General features: G+C 35.0%; 1 protein-coding gene across 7 annotated transcripts in view; it reads right to left on the reverse strand.

Annotated features, from left to right (window-relative positions):
* UBR3 (ubiquitin protein ligase E3 component n-recognin 3) overlaps positions 1 to 18,155 on the reverse strand; it is a 119,658-nt gene that overhangs the window by 56,089 nt on the left and 45,414 nt on the right. For 5 of the 7 annotated variants that reach the window (XM_030018948.2, XM_030018952.2, XM_030018949.2 and 2 more), the window contains 7 exons: positions 16,722 to 16,818; positions 15,787 to 15,928; positions 11,750 to 11,854; positions 10,633 to 10,806; positions 10,373 to 10,402; positions 8,553 to 9,013; positions 4,476 to 4,564 (listed from right to left, as the gene is read on the reverse strand). In XM_030018948.2, coding sequence (XP_029874808.1) covers positions 4,476 to 4,564; positions 8,553 to 9,013; positions 10,373 to 10,402; positions 10,633 to 10,806; positions 11,750 to 11,854; positions 15,787 to 15,928; positions 16,722 to 16,818 — 1,098 coding nt within the window. The remainder of the gene's footprint in view (positions 1 to 4,475; positions 4,565 to 8,552; positions 9,014 to 10,372; positions 10,403 to 10,632; positions 10,807 to 11,749; positions 11,855 to 15,786; positions 15,929 to 16,721; positions 16,819 to 18,155) is intronic. The other 2 variants (XM_030018951.2, XM_030018950.2) reach the window with 1 other exon arrangement.

An 18,155-nucleotide genomic window follows, 5' to 3' on the forward strand; every position in this document is an offset into this window, starting at 1 on the left:
GTCTAATGTTGTAACACAGCCTACCCCCTTACAGTGGGTTCTGGGACTTTTCATTGCCCTTGTGAATTATTTCAGAAATCTGGGTAAATATTAACCTCATTAAAAACAAAGATAAAAACACTGAAGGAGGATGAAAACATGCAAACTGTAACAGAAATCCAGGGTAGTGCCAAACACTATCATTCCCATGGGTTTTTAAAAAAGTTATTTAGCTCTTTGGTTTTGTACCAATAGGAGTAAGAGACCCAAAGTTACAAAATCCTAGCATTCCCTACTTCCTAGCAAATACTGATCAGTCTGCTAAAATCTAGCACACTGCTTTATCACAGAATGCACTGCTGCCTGAATTTTATTTCATTTGTACCCTCCAGAGCTAAAGATTCACTCCCCTTCTTTCCCCTACCCAGCAAAACCCTAGAACTGAAAGGGCTCTGTAAACACAGTAGTTTACAATCTCTGTTGACCGTAGTCAACATTTTTCCTGCTGTATACATTGTGTGTCAAAGTGGCCCCTTGGCATCAAAGCAACCATTAGCATGCTAATATTCTTTGTCCTGACCCAGCGTATATATTCTCAAGAGATCAGTACCTAATTTATTTTTCTATCTGGGTTCAGAAGATTGAGCGCTAGGAAATGTATGTCACCTTGCATTAAAATTCTACACTTCTCTTTAACTCTAGCTAAAGAATGTTCACTTGAAGGACAAAATGATGTCCTGCCAAGACTCACATCATCAGAAAGAAACAAAAAGACCATACTGCATACTTATCATGAGGCATTAAAAAAAACCCAACAAACAAACCACAAAACCCCCACATTGGGTACTTCAGAGACAGCAAAACTATTGAAGGAATGTGAGATATCTTAGCATGTGTAATTCACAAATTAACCAGTTTACAAATTTGATTAAGTAGTTCAGCAGCTTGCCTGGAGTGGATCATAATATTTCATGTTTATAAAACTTAGATCATTACAAGTACCGGTGTAATTTGTTGAAGGTTACTATTAACTGGAGCAGAGGGATTTATTTTTGTTCTTAGCAAGTCCCACCTGAAAGGCAGTGAAGTTTCAAAAATCTCTTGCCTGGAGTTCCACATCACAACAGATAAACCATAGCCTCACACTGAGATGAGTGCTCTCAAAACAAAGATTTAAAAGTAGCTATTACTAGGAGACTAGAAGGCCTGTAGAGTTGACACTGTATGTGACTACATGACAACACATTTTTGACTCACTAGACATTCTCCTCAGATATTTCAAGAGCTCTATCTGCTGCTCTTAGAATGATGTTTCTTGGTTTATTTTTCTGCTTTTTACATTGTCCTGCAGTCAAACAGCTAAAGACAGCACAGTGGATTCTGTTCCATCCTAGTTCATTAACATAACTGTTTCTAAATTTCACTTAATTACTTCCAGGCAAGCTTGAATGGCAGTGCAGTTCTGCAGATGTCACAGAATATAAATAGAAAGTAACAGGGGGCACAAATAGAAAAAGCTAAATAACCGGATTTTTTTCTACAGTGATTATATGCAAGAAAATGCCAACCTTTACTTTCAGAATCTCAGATGAATTTGTGAATTCCAGTTCAAATAAATAACTTTTGCTGGTAAAATGAGATACGTTTAATATTGAAAAATGAACATGTAATTGGGTAACTTCCTTTTAAGCCATGTTTCATTGCAGCATCCCAAAAATCAAACAATAGGAATGCCTCAGGGGATTAACAATGATTCTGTGCACTTTAATAAACTCTTTGGAAACTATTAAGTTTATGGGGTTTCAATAAAATAATCCTTAAGCTTTGGCTATTCTCCATTATTCCTGTTGTCTACTAGACACATTTATTTTCAGAGTATTTTCAGTCTTTTAGAATGTCAAGAGAAAGCTATCATGAGATTTTTGAAGTGCTATACCCAAAACCAATTACATCAGTTCTCATGTTTTACCACTGAATCACAGCCACATTTCACAGATAGAGAATTTTTAAAAGTTGTTGATGATGATGATGATAATTTGCCTAAATGACACCAACTGAATCAGTGACAAATCCAGGGAGCTGACACCTCACCATGCCTGCATTCTGACAGTGTTATTACTGTTACAACAATCAATCAAAATTAAGAAATAGACCTACTGCTGAATTTCAACCTATAATAAAAGTACTTTGAATGTGTGAGAAGGGGCTGCATTTTAACTGACTGATTTTAGTCTGAAAGGATTTTTTTGTTTTCAAATGTACTATTTCAGCACAGCTATACTACAATTCGCAGTACGACTATTAAATACTTGTATTAGTTTGTAATTGAATCACTCCAGGAAGACTAGTTTCAGAATTCTTACTAGTCTTGTGTTTTAAAATTAGGGTAACAATGGTTTTTGCAACTTTTTCAATAATTTGCTGTAACATAGCGAGACTGCATTCATGGCTGAACAAATTACTTCAGTTAAAAAAAAATTAAGAGCAAACTGAAGAAAATATTCCTGGCAAACAATTAATCTAGGTTTTTAAATAAATCCTACGCACTATAATGGAATACGTACTTCCCTTCTGCAAGCTATTTTAATGCCAATCAGAACATAAAAGCTAGTTAATACTGGACTATAGTACAAATTAGGTGAATTTTCATCACAAACTCAGAAAACAGTATGGCAACCTAGAAAACACTGAAAAAAGTTAGTGAAAAAGCAAAGCAATTATTCAGCTAACACAATGCCTGGAATTCTATTAAGCTGTTGCCAAGAAATGTCTTCATACAAAAAAACTTTATGAAAATGTAATCCATTAAGTTGATTCTATCTACTGTTGTGCATGACCTGGTATAATTGACAATAAACAGTACATTTTATGTTGAGATATCTGAAGTTATTAATTGTTTAAATACTAAGAAAGAAACAATTTAAGTGTTGCATGCCCAAGAACTTATTAATGCACAATCATAAGCACAAAGGCCCAGGTATGCCTGTTACAGAAATTAAGGGTTCTTTTTAGTATTTGACATATGTAGTTAAATAAAAGCTAAGTGTTCCCAGTCCTCCACACAAATAATGCTGTGTAATCGATGTAACTAGTATGCTTCATCCACAAATCAAAGCAGTTACCTTAAATATAGCTTATACAACTCAAACATGGGAGTATTTATGCATACCTATGTATATATGCAAATACAGCTAAGACAGGTAAATCATATATAGATACATGCGATTTCATATATGAAAACATCAACTTTAAAGTTTCAATATCAAGAATTCAAAATATAGGTGACTGCAGAATCCAAGTTTCCCAGTCGCTTTCAATTAGCCATGACTGTAAAGACTTAATTTTTACTAAGTAGAACTGCATGTTTCTTCTCTTCTCTCTTACTTCAACAAACAGATTAAAAAGAAATAGCTACCCATTTAATAAGCATGACTTAAAGTCATTTTTATCTGTGAACTGTGTTGTATTGCACACCCTCCAAACATAACACCATATATACAGTCATTAATTTGCTAAAGAAATTTCAATGATTACTGTATCCAAGACCTTCATAAGTATGAAGGAATAAATCCTCTCAGCAACCTATGAACTGAAGGGAATTTAACAATTTCAAAAAACAGACTTTTTCAGCAAAAACAGTTGTCAAAATATTTCTAACCAGTGCTTAAACTCAAATCAAAACTACGTAGCAGATGATACTTGATTGAAAGAGGGGGGGAAAAAAGAAAAAAGATTCCTGCTTTTTCTTATCTTTCAAACGTTCTAATCTTCAATGAAGTAATTCAGATGATGAAAACATTTTCCATTCCTCAGTTTAACACAAGCAAACTAATCAAGATTATGTGCTTCTACACAGCAGAACCTGAAAGAACTTATCCTCAAGAAAAACAAGAGCCAATTCTGCTGTAAAGCCTGTACTTGAAATAGAATACAATGTTATCACTTACAGCAACTGAGATGATCTAAAAATAATGCTTTCCTTAATTCTATGCATAAATTTAAAATGCAAAACTTTTACCTTTTTAAAATTTGAGGCTCTATGAAGAAACAACCTTTAATTTTATTATTATAGATTAAAGAAAATGTAATCTTTACAAGACAAACTAACTTTGGGATGTGTTATATTAAGAGGTGTACTTTAAAACACATCACAGACATTTAATCATTTCATCCACTGTGTATTAGGAAAAAGTAGGACTAAAATTATGTCCTACAGATAACGTGTTCTCTTTTAAAATATTTTCAAGATCATTTAATCTATTCTTTAGCAATTATGTTTTCAGCATTAACTGTCCTCAACTTTAAGCCTCTTAAGAAGTATTTAGTGAATGAGTGGATACAATAGTAGAATCCGAGGGGAGGTGTTTTGTTTGGGATTTGTTTTTTTGGTTTTTGGGTTTTTGTAAAGTGTTTCAGTAAAAACATTAATACTAATATGGAAATGAAAAAAAAAAAAAAAAAAAGGGCAAGCAAGCAGTCAACCACGCAAAACTTACCAACATCCATGGCAGTTTCCATGAAGCTTTTCTGCCTTGAGGCAAATTCAGCCAACAATTTCTGTTGCCTTTCTCTGGCCTTCTGTCGTCTGAGTGAAAGAAGGGGGGGGGGGGGGGGGAGAGAAAGAAAGAAAGAAAAAGTATCTATAATGGAGGAAAAAAATTAGTTTATAGTGTCAGGCTGATTACAGTTGCCACCTTTAACAATATAATTAAAAATTCAAGTTTTCTCTAAATAAAGGATTAGTTGTCAAGCCTAAAAAAAGGAATCTCTTGCTTTAAAAGTAGAGTTTTTTAAGCAATAAGAGTTATTTTCTTTTGAGTCTGAAAGAAAGGAATAAAATCCTGCCCTAAAAAACCCTTCAGAAAACCAAAGGATCCTTTAACAGATTAGGACATGGCACCATAAGAAAAAGAACCCAAGACCTTATTCTTGAAAGTTATTTTTCTGTTACATAAGGGAAGAATAACAGAGTGAAACATCAACCATTGTTCAAAAACAAGTACTCTTGTGAGCAACCAACATTTACAATAAGATAAGAACAACAAAAGGCTACCTCACTCACTTTTGCCAAGGGAAACAATTATAAACAATTTCTTTTCCAGCTAAGGCTCCTCATACTGGTTCCTCCTCCCCCAACTCCACCCTAGATACTGGTCACCAACAGCTTTTACACGTGGACTTAAAGAAGTTTGAGACTGCTTCCAGATTGAAGGCCCTTATCTCCCCAGAGCCAAACTGACTTCACTAACGTTTTCCTAATTTCCTAATTTCCTAATTTCCTAATTTCCTAATTTCCTAATTTCCTAAAAATTTAACAGCTCTGGATTTACAAGTGGAAGACATTAGAGACTCATTCTTGTCTATCCTGTTTAAACTGTATTAGTGATCTGTACAAGGCTATATGACCAGCTACTCTGTAACTCCCTATATATACATATAATATGTAAAGAAAATAAACATTCATTTTCTTCTTCCTGAGGTACCAAGAAAGGATCTTTACTTCAACAACAGTTTACAAATAGAGGAAATGGGAGAGCTCAAGTGGGAAAAATCAAACAAAACTCACACCACTGCTGCTCACCACAAGACACATGCAAAGACCTATGTGCCCTATAGATGAAGGCTTTACGCAGTACCTCCCCAGTGCAGCTAGGGAAGCTCTATCAGAGCTACAAACTGTGCATCTGAATTTACAATGAATTTTTTTCCCCTGCTCAGAGATGATTCAGATAACTAACAAGGGATTTGAAAACATCACTTGGCATCTGGTATGCTGATGGGTTGCTCTTTAGTCTCCAGCAATGTCTGATTATCACTGTCCTGGCACAGGAACAGGCACGCACAGGCCCAAAGCAGCTAATACACTGTAACCTGTTATCCCAAGGTGGCCTGTTTAGAAGTCAAAGCTTCAAACTTGTTTTCTTAGAGGCACCTTAAAAACCCAAATATCTCTGTCCATTTATCTGTCACATTGTACAGCACCATTTCTCAAAATAACTTCTATTTACAACAATCCTAAGACTCATTATTCTGAGGATCATACCAGGGTATTCATTAAACCTGCTTTTATTTATTTCTCCCTGGGAATTTCTCAATATATGCCTTGACTAAAAGCAGAGTGACTGTAAATAGAGGCCTGTAATAAGAAGATATAAACAAACTCTGACAGATTCAGTACAGCTCAGTAATTTTCCATGATGGCCCATGGGAGTATGACACTGCAATTGAAAAAATACTGCCAGCAGCTCAAGCTCTCTTCTAGTTCTGTATTTCGGTTTCCATGGCAACAACCCATTGCCTGAGTGATGCCAAGTTTATCATTATTATGTTGAAGTAACCCAAAAAGGTGATCACTGAACACTCACAGTCTGCTTGATCTTCACTAATATAAAACCGGACTTGGGGGAAAAACAAAACAAAACGATCAAAAAAGTAAAAATTGCAGCCTGATTATATGAGCACTCTCAGTCTATGCGATTAATAATTTCAGTTATCACACTATCCATTAATAAACTTCACAGGTCCCCAATGCCATTATGGATTTGGGGAGAAGAAAACAGTCACTCAGAACAACAAAGAATTGGAAACATTTATCTTCATCATTATGTTAGCCCCAGAACCTAACTAAAAATCTTAAAGTGCCCACAATAGATCCTTGAAAATACCATATCCCTTACAGTGGGCAAGGAATGACCTTACCCTTTTCTATATGGAAAGTTACTCGATTCACTGATTCCCATGATTCTCTGGTACATAAATCTAGCACTATTGAGTAACACAATAATGAGTAGGTGTCCAAGATGTAGCTGTGTTTTATCTAAAGCAGCCATTCAGTCTGGCATTTTCTCAAAGACAATTTTACATGCTAAACCTTGACTATTTCTCTCACTTACTGAACCATTACAAGGGATGTTGAACATTAAACCATTAACTGAACACTTGCAAGAAAAAATTAATTTTACTTTGTAAAGTATGTAACTTACAAAAAATACAAATTTTTTTCTTTTATGTTTAATTTTCAAATACAGTGGAGGTCTTGGACATATCAGAGAGAATTTAGTGAAAATTTTATTTTCAAACAAATAAAAATAGCAAGATAAATAAAGGTAATCCAGAAACCGAGTCAGATGGCTGCATGTTTCTACTCAAATTTCTAGAACTGTAACCATATAGTCTGGTTACATAAACCATTAATACACCAAAATACTGCACAGACAAGCACTCGAGTATTGTTGTCCATTCCAGCCTGTGCCCTGTCTCTACTTCAGTGAACGTGGCAAGTTCTCTAACCCAACCACCCCACTCTCTACACCTGAACCTTCTAACCTATCCACCATCCCCCTGCTTCAAATGCCGTGTTTCAGTCTTTTGCACTAACCAGCTACCAATCTCCTCCCACTGCCCCACTCCAGCCAACTCTTCTTTCTGGCTGGCTCTATTACATCCCCCAATGCCAACCTCTGCCTTACTCACGCCCACCAGGCATTTGCATTCCTGTTCCACATTCTCCTTCTATCAACTCTCAAGACTCCATTCTCCCCCATTGAGATTTTCACTAAAATTTGGTTTTCATTTGCTACTCTTCTCTGAGTATTTCTGTCCTGTCCACCCAGTTCTTCCCTAACATCCCCACCTTGCCAGCTTGAGTCTTCCCACATCAACTCTTCACTTGACCTGGCATCTTCCCTTTGCTATTATATCGACCAGAAGGTTTCTCCTTGCAGTCCCAGTCTTCAACTCTTTGCCCTTGCCAGTCCTAGTTTTAACCTCCACTTCTCTGTTCTAGTTGCTGTCCTCTAGACATTTGAACTGGATGATTCCTCTTCCATAGGACTCACATGCCACCACAGCAGTTGCTGAAAGCAGAAGAGAAGCAGGCTGTCTGCATTCAGTTCCAGTAGCACTAGTATTCTGGGTGCTCTCAGGACTCACTGTGCCCCAACCTCAATCTCAAGACTGTCTGAGCTTTTTTCCCCCAAAATTTCAGCCCAAGACAGACATGTGGCATACAGGTTTTCAGGACACACTATAAGAAAATATGAATATAGTTTTTTTTTTAAATTAAAAACTATAAAAAATTAAACTACTAGAATATAAAAATTCATTGTGTCGGACAAGCAAAAAAGGCAGCATTACCAAACCCACATACAGTAAACAAACGAACAAATCCAATCATGGTGTGATGTGTGCATGTGAATGAACAGACAATACAAATCAAAAAAATTTTCTAACTCATCTTGAGATTGCACAGTTAAGCCTCAAAAGTTAACCCAATCTTAATTCTGCACCTTTGTATATATGAGTGGCATACATGGCAACATGAACGTCAGCGTGTATATCACAAAGTCATTATGAAAGTTTTCTAATTTAAAGATCCAAATTAGCCAGGTGCAGGTTCTTCCTCAGTACCCATGTAAATCACGTATATACAAAATGGATAAAGAAGAGAACTGTAGAATTAAGACTTATTATTTTAATGAGTAACTCATGCAAAGACCTAGAGACAGATCAATCAATAGATGCACAACACACACTGCCCTTATACCGCCCCTTTACTTTATTATTAATGTTACCTTTCTTCTTTATCCAAAGTTTTCTTCTCTGCAGAACTAATCTTTTTTGGTGGTACAGGAGGTGTCACCTTTCTGCATATCTCTTCAATTATACGTTTATTCAATCTGCTCTGCACAGCAGCTTTCAATAAAATTCTTTCTACTGCCGTCATTCCATCACCATGAGAGTATCTTGGAATTTCTGGGTGGATTAAAACATCCACATCATCCAACCACGGAGGGTAGTAAGAGTTTTGTTTTCCTGAGAGTTTGTGATGCAATTTAATCAGCAAGGACAGTATGCTTTCCTTGACTTCTAGAATGGCAGTGGTTAGCTGTGGAGTTGCACCAGGTGCCGACCATTTCATTGATGTTTTGGGCCGAACCACCTGATTTGCCTCACTGGTGTTCCGATTGATGATCTCCTGAAATTTCTTTCTACGTTCTGCGACCAAACTGAACACTTGAGCTGTTCCCGAATTCTTGGGAAAAAAATTGGAATGTTTAATTTTCCAAAATACAAGTATAAACAACATACATTTATAAAACTATAGAAAACATTTTAAACTAGGAGGAAAAGCACAAAACATTTTAAGTTTCCTCTCCCCTTCCAAAATTTATTGAAATTTGGTATAGCAAAATACTAACCCTGCATGTCATACTTTTATACAAATCTGTTACACATAGCTGTATAAAAAGCCAACTACAAAATGAAAATATCATCCATACCAAAACAACTAACAACTGGCTTTGCTCTAGTCAAACTTAGAATTCTGTTCTCCAAGTAGTATTTCCTTACTTTTTTGAGAACATTCATAATTTCAATATCTTTATGCCATTTAAATGTCTTTATTAAAGTCCACTGAGCACTACTGCACAATGTAACTCCTAATCCCACACAGCTGAACATAGGTGAGCCCCCACATCCATGGGCATAGTCCATTTTGTGTGGATGTATTAGCCGAGATCCAGTAGCCACATACCAATATTTGCAAGCAGAGCTTGCCATTCAGGACACATGAGAACGTGAGTGCAGTTACATTAATGACAGAACACATTCAAATGTTTCTATTCTATGCTACCCTTGCTTTCAGTCCCAAATTAAGGATACATGGAAGCAACTCTCATATACCAAATACTACAGAGATCAAATATAAAAGTGGTATTCTGACAATCACCTCACCTACCTTCCTTACGTTTTAATCTATTTCATTTCACCTACCTACTTTAAATTTTGATCTATTTTTCTAATATTAACATGCAAAAGAAACATCCATTGTATTTCATTACATCTGGCATACCATAATCTGAAGTGCTGTATACAAAAACAATCCTGACACAGAGATTATATTATCAACCAGCTATAAATCTTTCAGGATCCAACCATTTACATATTCATTTTGTTTTTACAAAAAAAAAAACCAAAAAAACAAAACCAAATAAACTTGCCATTAATAATGTCAAATGCATTTTCAATGTTAGGTTAAACTTACCTAGATTCGAGAAAGCTAGGACTACTCTACATTATTAAATGTTAGTAACATCTCGGCAAGACAAAACAGGCCTAAACACAAAGCTCGAGCAGTAAGCTGTCAATGACATTTTACTTGACGGAAAGCTTTTATTTCAAAATATGTATTAAAAAAGTAAGGGAATTTCTTTGCTTAAAAGTCTACTACCTAAGATTACAATCAAGAATATGAAAAAAGCATGAGTCCTTGCAATACGAATTAAAAAGAAATTCAGGAAAATTAGAAGATTTCACTGAATGTTAAAGTGAGCACAATTAAAGCCATGTTGCTAGTTAATCGCTTAGGAGAACAAACTGCACACAGATCTACCTCTCTCTGGAGGCTCTTCCGCCTTGAACTCTGGTAGATTGAGGACAAAAAAAGTCATTAAATATACCATTTGGAAGGAGGTATCATTTGAAACAACTTCTATTTCTGTTATCAGTACACTTGGGAAAGATTACTGGAGAAAAAAAATTATCCTAAAATATTCATAAAAGCAGTTAAAATAATCATCTTAACAAAAAAAGCCAAAACAGGCAATAACTTAAACTAATCTAGGAAAAGGACTGGCATTTGTATGTACTTACTTGTGATGAAGCTAAACCATCAGAACTCGTACTTGCAGGTGGTTCCCTCTTCACCTCTGGAGCAGTTTCTGGTACTCTGACTCGGACATAGTTAATGAAGTGACGCATGTTAGAAACCAAGTTACTACCTGGAAACCAACTATCGTGGCAACGGTCCTGTCCACCTGCAGATTCCTAAAATAATAATTTGAGAAAAAAAAAGAAAAAAAAAAAAGCGTACTTTTTCTTATATGTTACAATAATTCATATTGCTTTTGTAACTGTATTACAGAGGCCATCATCTCTCCATGAGATAGGAACAATATGTTGAACAGTATGTACACCTCACTAAAGCTGATATACCTCTTAAAAATTATGATGTGACTGATGCCTATCATGAGGACTATAGGTCTGATAAATATATACATCTACACGTTTGATTTGAATTCAATCAAATACATGCAAACAGTGCTATCCAGGAGAAGTAAAAGGAACTACTTAGGGTAATCCAAAGCTGTACAATCCAAGATTAATACAAAAAATCCAAACTCTACAGAAGTCAATCTGAAAAATGTGGCAGATCCGTAGTCATATAAGCAATGGTAAACAATAGGAAAAATTATGAAAGTCATATACCATAAGGGAACCTGGAATCACGAAAAATAATGGCTCCTTATATTAAAATTCTCATCAAAAGCACTGCTAAAATTTTGGCTAATTCACATATTTTAGAAGATACAGAGCTTTAGCAATAAAATGCTCAGTAATAAAGTTTTCCATTGAAAATATAGAAATCTAAGCGAGTTTTAGATTCCATCACTGTAGTTGTTTTTTGCACCCAATTTCAAGTACTAATTTACAGAGTAGTGAAGATCTAACCAATCTGTGTTGTCAGGTTACATGTACAGAAACTGTTGAAAAACATAACAAGATACCACACTCCTCTTCACAACAGTACGCAGTTTTCTTTTTTTTTTTTTTTTGCTTAGTTGATCCCTGCTTAAGCAAATAAATAAAGATGTTTTGTTCTAATTCCGATGGTAAAATTATAATATTAATAAACATCTAATTTTAAAGAATATTGAATCATTAGACAATACTTTTATATTTTAATGAAAAAGATGGTATTTATTCTTACCTCTTCATCTGACTCTTGTTCTGGAGAATTTTCCAACCCCAGTTCAATCAAATACAAAACCATGCAAAGCACATGTTCTGATAAATTCTGATGATCCATTAATATCTAGGCAGAAAAACAGACATTCACATCTTAGAAGGTTTTATCTTTGATACTTTCACAATCCCTGTTACAAAAAAAAACCCCAAACCTGCCAAAAACCTGATGGACGTCTCTAATCTAAACTGGAAGGTAAAGAAAGTAGCCAGGAGTCTCATATGAAGCTCAAGATACTACCTACAAATTTTATCTCTGAGCATGACCTTCCAGGTTAGCCACACTAGAAAAGGTAGAAGGTCTTGAGCCACATATGTGATTTTTGCCTGTTTTTTTTTTTTTTTCTTAATTAGTCACTGTGCTCGCTAGAGCTGTATCATGAGATACAAGTATCAGTTAGAAAGGAAGGACTTAACAGGCAGAACACCATAACAACACTTGCTACCCTAGTGTATTTTTGGTAGACACCGAGCACTAATTTTAGCATTTAAAATAGTTTTCTTTTTGTTGCACAATAACACTTTCAAATTCCTATCATATGCATAAAAATACAGTTAGGAAAAAATTATTTTCAAGAGCAGTGAATTGCCTGTTCAAGTTCCTGGAACATCTACTCTGAAACATCAGCAAGATATTTCAAACTTCACTCTTGTTATGACTGAACGCTCCAACAAAATACCTGATTAGTGATTATGCTACTGGATAAAAAAAAAGTTCCAAGGAGGCCAGGAATAGTAAGAGTAGTAACATTAATATAGTTCTCCAATAACAGTAATGGAACGCTACTACAAAATAAGTCATATAATTTTGGATGTGATGGATCAACAGGAGTGTTGTATTTAAAAGACAGGAAATCATTATTCCACTCAGCCTATTACGACTTCAATATATCTAAATATACAAAAAGAATGTTCTGGATAATACACTTTGGACACTTCAGTTTTTATTTAATTTTTTAGGTTGATTAAAAATTATTTTGAGGTTCAGAAAAAACCTTTGAGCATCACAACAAAAGCAAAATTTAATTTTACATCTCTTTCCAGTCAAACAAACTTGAACTTTAAAATTGTTACTAGTTCAAGCTGCAATTTACTTTAACACCAAAGCACCAGGTAAAGCTGCACAGATACCACTACTGTCAGCTACAACCAAAGAGCTGCACCTAGCCTTCCCTCCCTTTTTCACGTGATCAGTCACCATAAGGCCTCATGAGATCCTAGTCCTATAAGCAATGCCTGGATAACTGGGAACACTAGAAGGGTTAACATTAATTTAGTTCACAACCATCTTCACATAATCTTTTTTAATTACAAATAATAAATAACCTTATCTTTAAATTAATAAGTGCCCCTATCTTTCTTCTAACACAGCTTTCAATGCATTGAGAGAAAGAACCAGTGCTGCTGAAATTAAAAACCAGCACAACTTTCCTCTTGAGAACAGTCTGACTTAAAGGGAAGAAAATGGCAAGAACCTGCAAGTTACCACAAAAGTATATGAGAAAATATGTTTAAAATTTCATTGTAGACAGGCTACTATAGAAATTAATATTTTTAGACTGTAGCCTAGTAAAGTTTGAAATACAACTTGGTTTTGAATGGGCCAAATTTCATAAGTAGAAACACCCACTAGAAACATCAGAGAGAAGTTCTTAAAACAAATACTGTTTTACAATAGCTTTTCTAAACTATGTTTGAGCAGCTGATTTAATCAAACCCAATGAAATCTGAGATTACAGAGATTATTTAATTCGAAAGGGCACTCAGTATTACATTAATATGATAACCAAGTGCAGTTGTACTAGTCAGAATAAAAAGTCATGTTGACTAACACTTCTGAAAAGTCAAATCATCAAATGTAGTTTACTGTTCTTCTGTAGGCAGTCCCAAAAGTCAAGAGATATAAAGGCTGTCATAAATTGGCAACATTTCACAAATAGACCAAACATCATTTAAGCCAACACATGGAATCAATCGCTATGTAATTTCTACCATCCATAAAGCTGGTAAAAATGTATTCAGTACCCCAGCTAAAACAGCAACCCAGAAATTTTAAGATTCTCAAGATTTAAGTCCTTGAAGCTTCTTAATGGAATAAAAGAAAAAAATGGCCAAAAAAAACCCCTGAGCAAGGCAGTAAAAGATGATGCATTCCTTCCCTACATTCTCCATTTTTGTTCCACATCAAAATATTATTTCATCTTATACATAATCCCAAGCTTCCCTTTTCATCAGCAGCCTTTCTGTAAGTTTCCTGTCTAGTACCTTCTCCAGGTATGCTCCTTCCCCAGTCTCTGCTACATACTACCACATTTCAGCCTTGTTCTTCACCCTGCAGTGATCAGGCAGCCCAGCCCCTGCAGCAGGCCAGGGCTAAGCAGGGTTAAATATACTGCACACAGCAGCTTCTCTGACCAAAATGATGGAAATCCTTGGGGAACAAGGTACTGCCACTGCAGGCAAAGTTCTAGTCAGCTCTGGTGTGGAGCATGCCTGGTCTGGGGCTGAATTTCTTGGAACTTCAACAGTTAATAGAATAAAATAAACAGCCACTGAACATGCACACAATGTAACTGCAATGTCTACAGTTTGGCTAAATTCAGATCCAGAATCTTGATAAAAAAATGTTTAAAACATGGGAAAAGGGGATGTATTTTGTCCTTCCTTGAGTCTTGGAACCTCATGCCAGATCAGGCATTCAGCATGAAAAATGTCAGCCATGAGTTAAATTTTGGCAAGATAAGGAACGAGGTATCTGACAATGGAAAACCTTGACCAAACATTAGATGTTGTACTACCGAGCTTCCAAAAGTTTCATTCAATAGTCTCTGCACATGAAATTCAGTCTTCTCCATAACATGTCTCATTCTATTATGGGTAAGGAAGAATTAGTAGTAAACAGTCAACTTTTTATATTGTTAGATTTTTGAAATTGCACTAATTACATACCAAAACCTATAGTTTACTGAGGTCATTAATTTGTAAGTAATATGAAGCTTTTGAGAAAAAGTACTTTTCTGTCATAAAGGTGAAATCTATTGAATGAATTCAGGTAAAATCTTAAGTCTTCACTCATCTTAACGGCATACTGACAACTTACACAATACTTCATTAGAGAAAGAAATCAGCTGAAACAACTCTGTGGGAATAAGCATGGCTCTCTGTGCATACCACACAGTTATTACTGTACTTAACAACAGATATTTTCTATTCAACAGAAGTTTAATAATGAAAAAATACAAGAGCTTTAGGGGAGCTGGGAGCACTTCAAAGAGCACAAAAGTGTGCCCAGGTAAAGCACTACTCAATCAAACCACTGTTTATAGTCCCTCATGGGCCTCTGCAGCACACTGGTTTGAAAGCACTTTCCAAGTACAAAGACAAAATCAAAGTCCCATTTTCTGATGAATAAACTCTTCAAAAAAGGATGCACTTCTCTTAAAGAGGGCAGCCAACTACCAAAGACAAAACCAAACACAATTTAAAGGCATCAATTAGTCCTGAAAAACAAATGCTGTAACATTATCAAAAGTCAGAATATACCTAGGAAGTGATGTTAGAACCAACTGCGGTTATGAGACCTATTTGCCATTTAGGATCTAAAGCCATCAGGGTTGCATATATTTGAACAGGCTTCTGATGCCTTAAAACTCTGCAGTGGGAGCCAAAGGAACACCACTCACACCACCATGCTCCATGAAACCACCACAGAGCAACAATTCAAATGGCAACTCTGATGGTTAGAGATAGTGTTCCTCAGAGCAGGACTGCTCGTCCACGTGTGTATGTCACTTAGTGTATGTGTATATGAAATAATAATTTGTGAAATAATGAAAATGGTGGAAAAACATCATCAGACCTAGAAAATAAAACAAAAATTTAAAAATTATATAAATTTGAACCTGACTACTGTAAATAACTTATTAAAAAAATCATGCTTCTAAGATCTGTTCTAAAAAAGTGGAAGTAAAATACTGGACTTAATGAGATTTATGGCTGTACCTTGTAAAGAAGCGTGAACAGCACAATGTGCAGGGTTTTACAGTGTAAAAGCTTTATGAGACCTTTGTAACTTGGATGTAGTGGTGTTCTCTTCTTGTAAGGAGGCCATGGGTTCCCAGGGAATTTACCACTTTGCTTTAAACTGTTGAAACAAATAAGACTTCTGTTAAACACTGCAATAATGTAGACAACTGATAGATAACTATCCTGCATTCTTTTTGTTTAGACCAACTTCAGAATTGATGAGCATTTCTATACCATTTAATTTCCTTAAGCAGCATTCCAAAAATTGGTATGTATACACAAACTGAATCCAGTCTTATTTTTCTGAATAAAAGAGAGCCAAATTAAATTAGCTGAAATAAAAATGTATAAGGGTAAGAAACTGTTAAGGGATGGAATGTTAAAGGACAGAATTAAGACCAAATCATCTTGCTTCTGAGAACTTAAAGGGGTGCCACAAGTGTTTTTTCCTGTATTTAAATCAGAATTTAATTCACCCATTGTTTCTGTCATGGATGAATACATAGAACAATCCCATATTGTCTTCAATATAACTTCAAAACACAGAACACTGTAACAGTGTGCTTCATGTACCTAGATGTAAAATAAAGAAAGCAGCCTTATGTATTTTTATTTAAGTAATTTGTAACTGATTTTTAAATATTAACTTTTGGTTAAGTATTTCACCTCTGATGACATTCACTACTTTGTGGCACTTCAGATGTATTTTTAAACATTTATGGAAGAGTAACAGACTAAGCTAACCAAAACCCTGATGCTGCCTGTAAATTTATAAACTGTTTACTCAAGGACAAATCTGAGGCCTGAAAACATTGATAACATGATCAGCATTACCAGACAATGAAAACAAAATATTTACTGTGCAATGAGCAACAATATGATGTTACATTTCTAAAAATGATCCAACTTACAATGCTGTGTATCTGTCCATTGCAGACTGCACATCTCTACGGTAAACCGTTCGAAGTATTACCATGACAGGGTCAAATTCTTTATCCCAAACTTCAGCTGTTGTTTAAAGGAAGTCACATGTTAAAATTCTTATTACAGACTTTACAACTTATTCTGGATTCTCTTCATAACTAGCTTTAATTATGTAATTTTCTATTATATAATAATTTCTTTGCAGCAAAGTACAGTAATTTTTACTAATTCTTACTAATAATACTTAGTATACTAATAATTACTACTACTTATCAAAATAACAAAATTTCACCAAAAATATTTTTCTTAGTTCCAAACAAAAAAAATAAACAATCTATTAAGGCAATAGATCTTTTCTATTAACAAGCTTTATTTTAGTGTCTTCTAGCTTTCTCTTCTGTTATGTAATAGTTTACAATGTGGGAAAATAGATAAAAAGAAAAATCACATGTTTCTGATAAAATAACAGTTGTAACATGCTGAAGACAGTTTTTTAAAGGAAAACAATTTCAAATTCATTTTAAAATCTAAGCAAATATACTTATCCAAGTATAAGTATATGAAGGCAGCCCCCCCCACACCTTTTTCATACGCAGCTTGTTTTGCTCTTTTTAATTCCCGAATACATGTAAGAAAAGGCTTTAATTATTTTTCACTTGGTATTTGATAAGCACAAGCCCTCTTGAAAATCGGAAGTAAAGACTGCAGAGCAGTTAGCAGGTTGGTGATATTTAATTATTAAGTGCAGTGAGCTAAATGACTATACCACCACAATTTTTTGTTCAGTCTTGCAAATGGCCAGGTTTCTTATCAAATAACATTTGTGATCAATCCTCTACAAACATGTCTTTGTTTTATAACTAATATCTATGCATTATTTTGGCATTAAAATCTTAGTTATTGCCATTTAATTTAGTAGCTCTAAAGTAACATCCAGAGTGGCTTTTCAGAGCAATCACAAACAGAAATGTCTAAACAGACTATAAAGACATCCCATTTAACTGCTATTTGTTTTTTCTATTTACGAGTTATTAAAATCAAAACTAAGTTTCCAACCTAAAGCCAAATGAAGCTGCTCGTTCTATTAATTGTTTGTAAGTGTTTAGCTCCCGTAACACAGCAATATGAAGAAAAAGATTCAATGATCCCGTCAAAGGAAGAAGAAAACCAGTGGATACAGAATTTTAGCTCCACCAGCAGGCATAACACAACACAAGTGCTTACAACATTCTTTAAAGTTTTCACAGGCAAAAGCAGGCAGCTTCATTATGCTTTTGAGATTAATTTCCCCCAGGAGGGAAGACAAGTGGTCTATACTCCTATTAACCCCTACTAATGTTAACAGTCCTACAGATACCCTCGTACGTTGCTGAGAGAGAACACTTAGCATAGTTTCTACTATGTATGAAATAAGATCAAAC

This window comes from Aquila chrysaetos, chromosome 6 (assembly GCF_900496995.4).
Source record: "Aquila chrysaetos chrysaetos chromosome 6, bAquChr1.4, whole genome shotgun sequence".
Lineage (NCBI taxonomy): Eukaryota > Metazoa > Chordata > Aves > Accipitriformes > Accipitridae > Aquila > Aquila chrysaetos.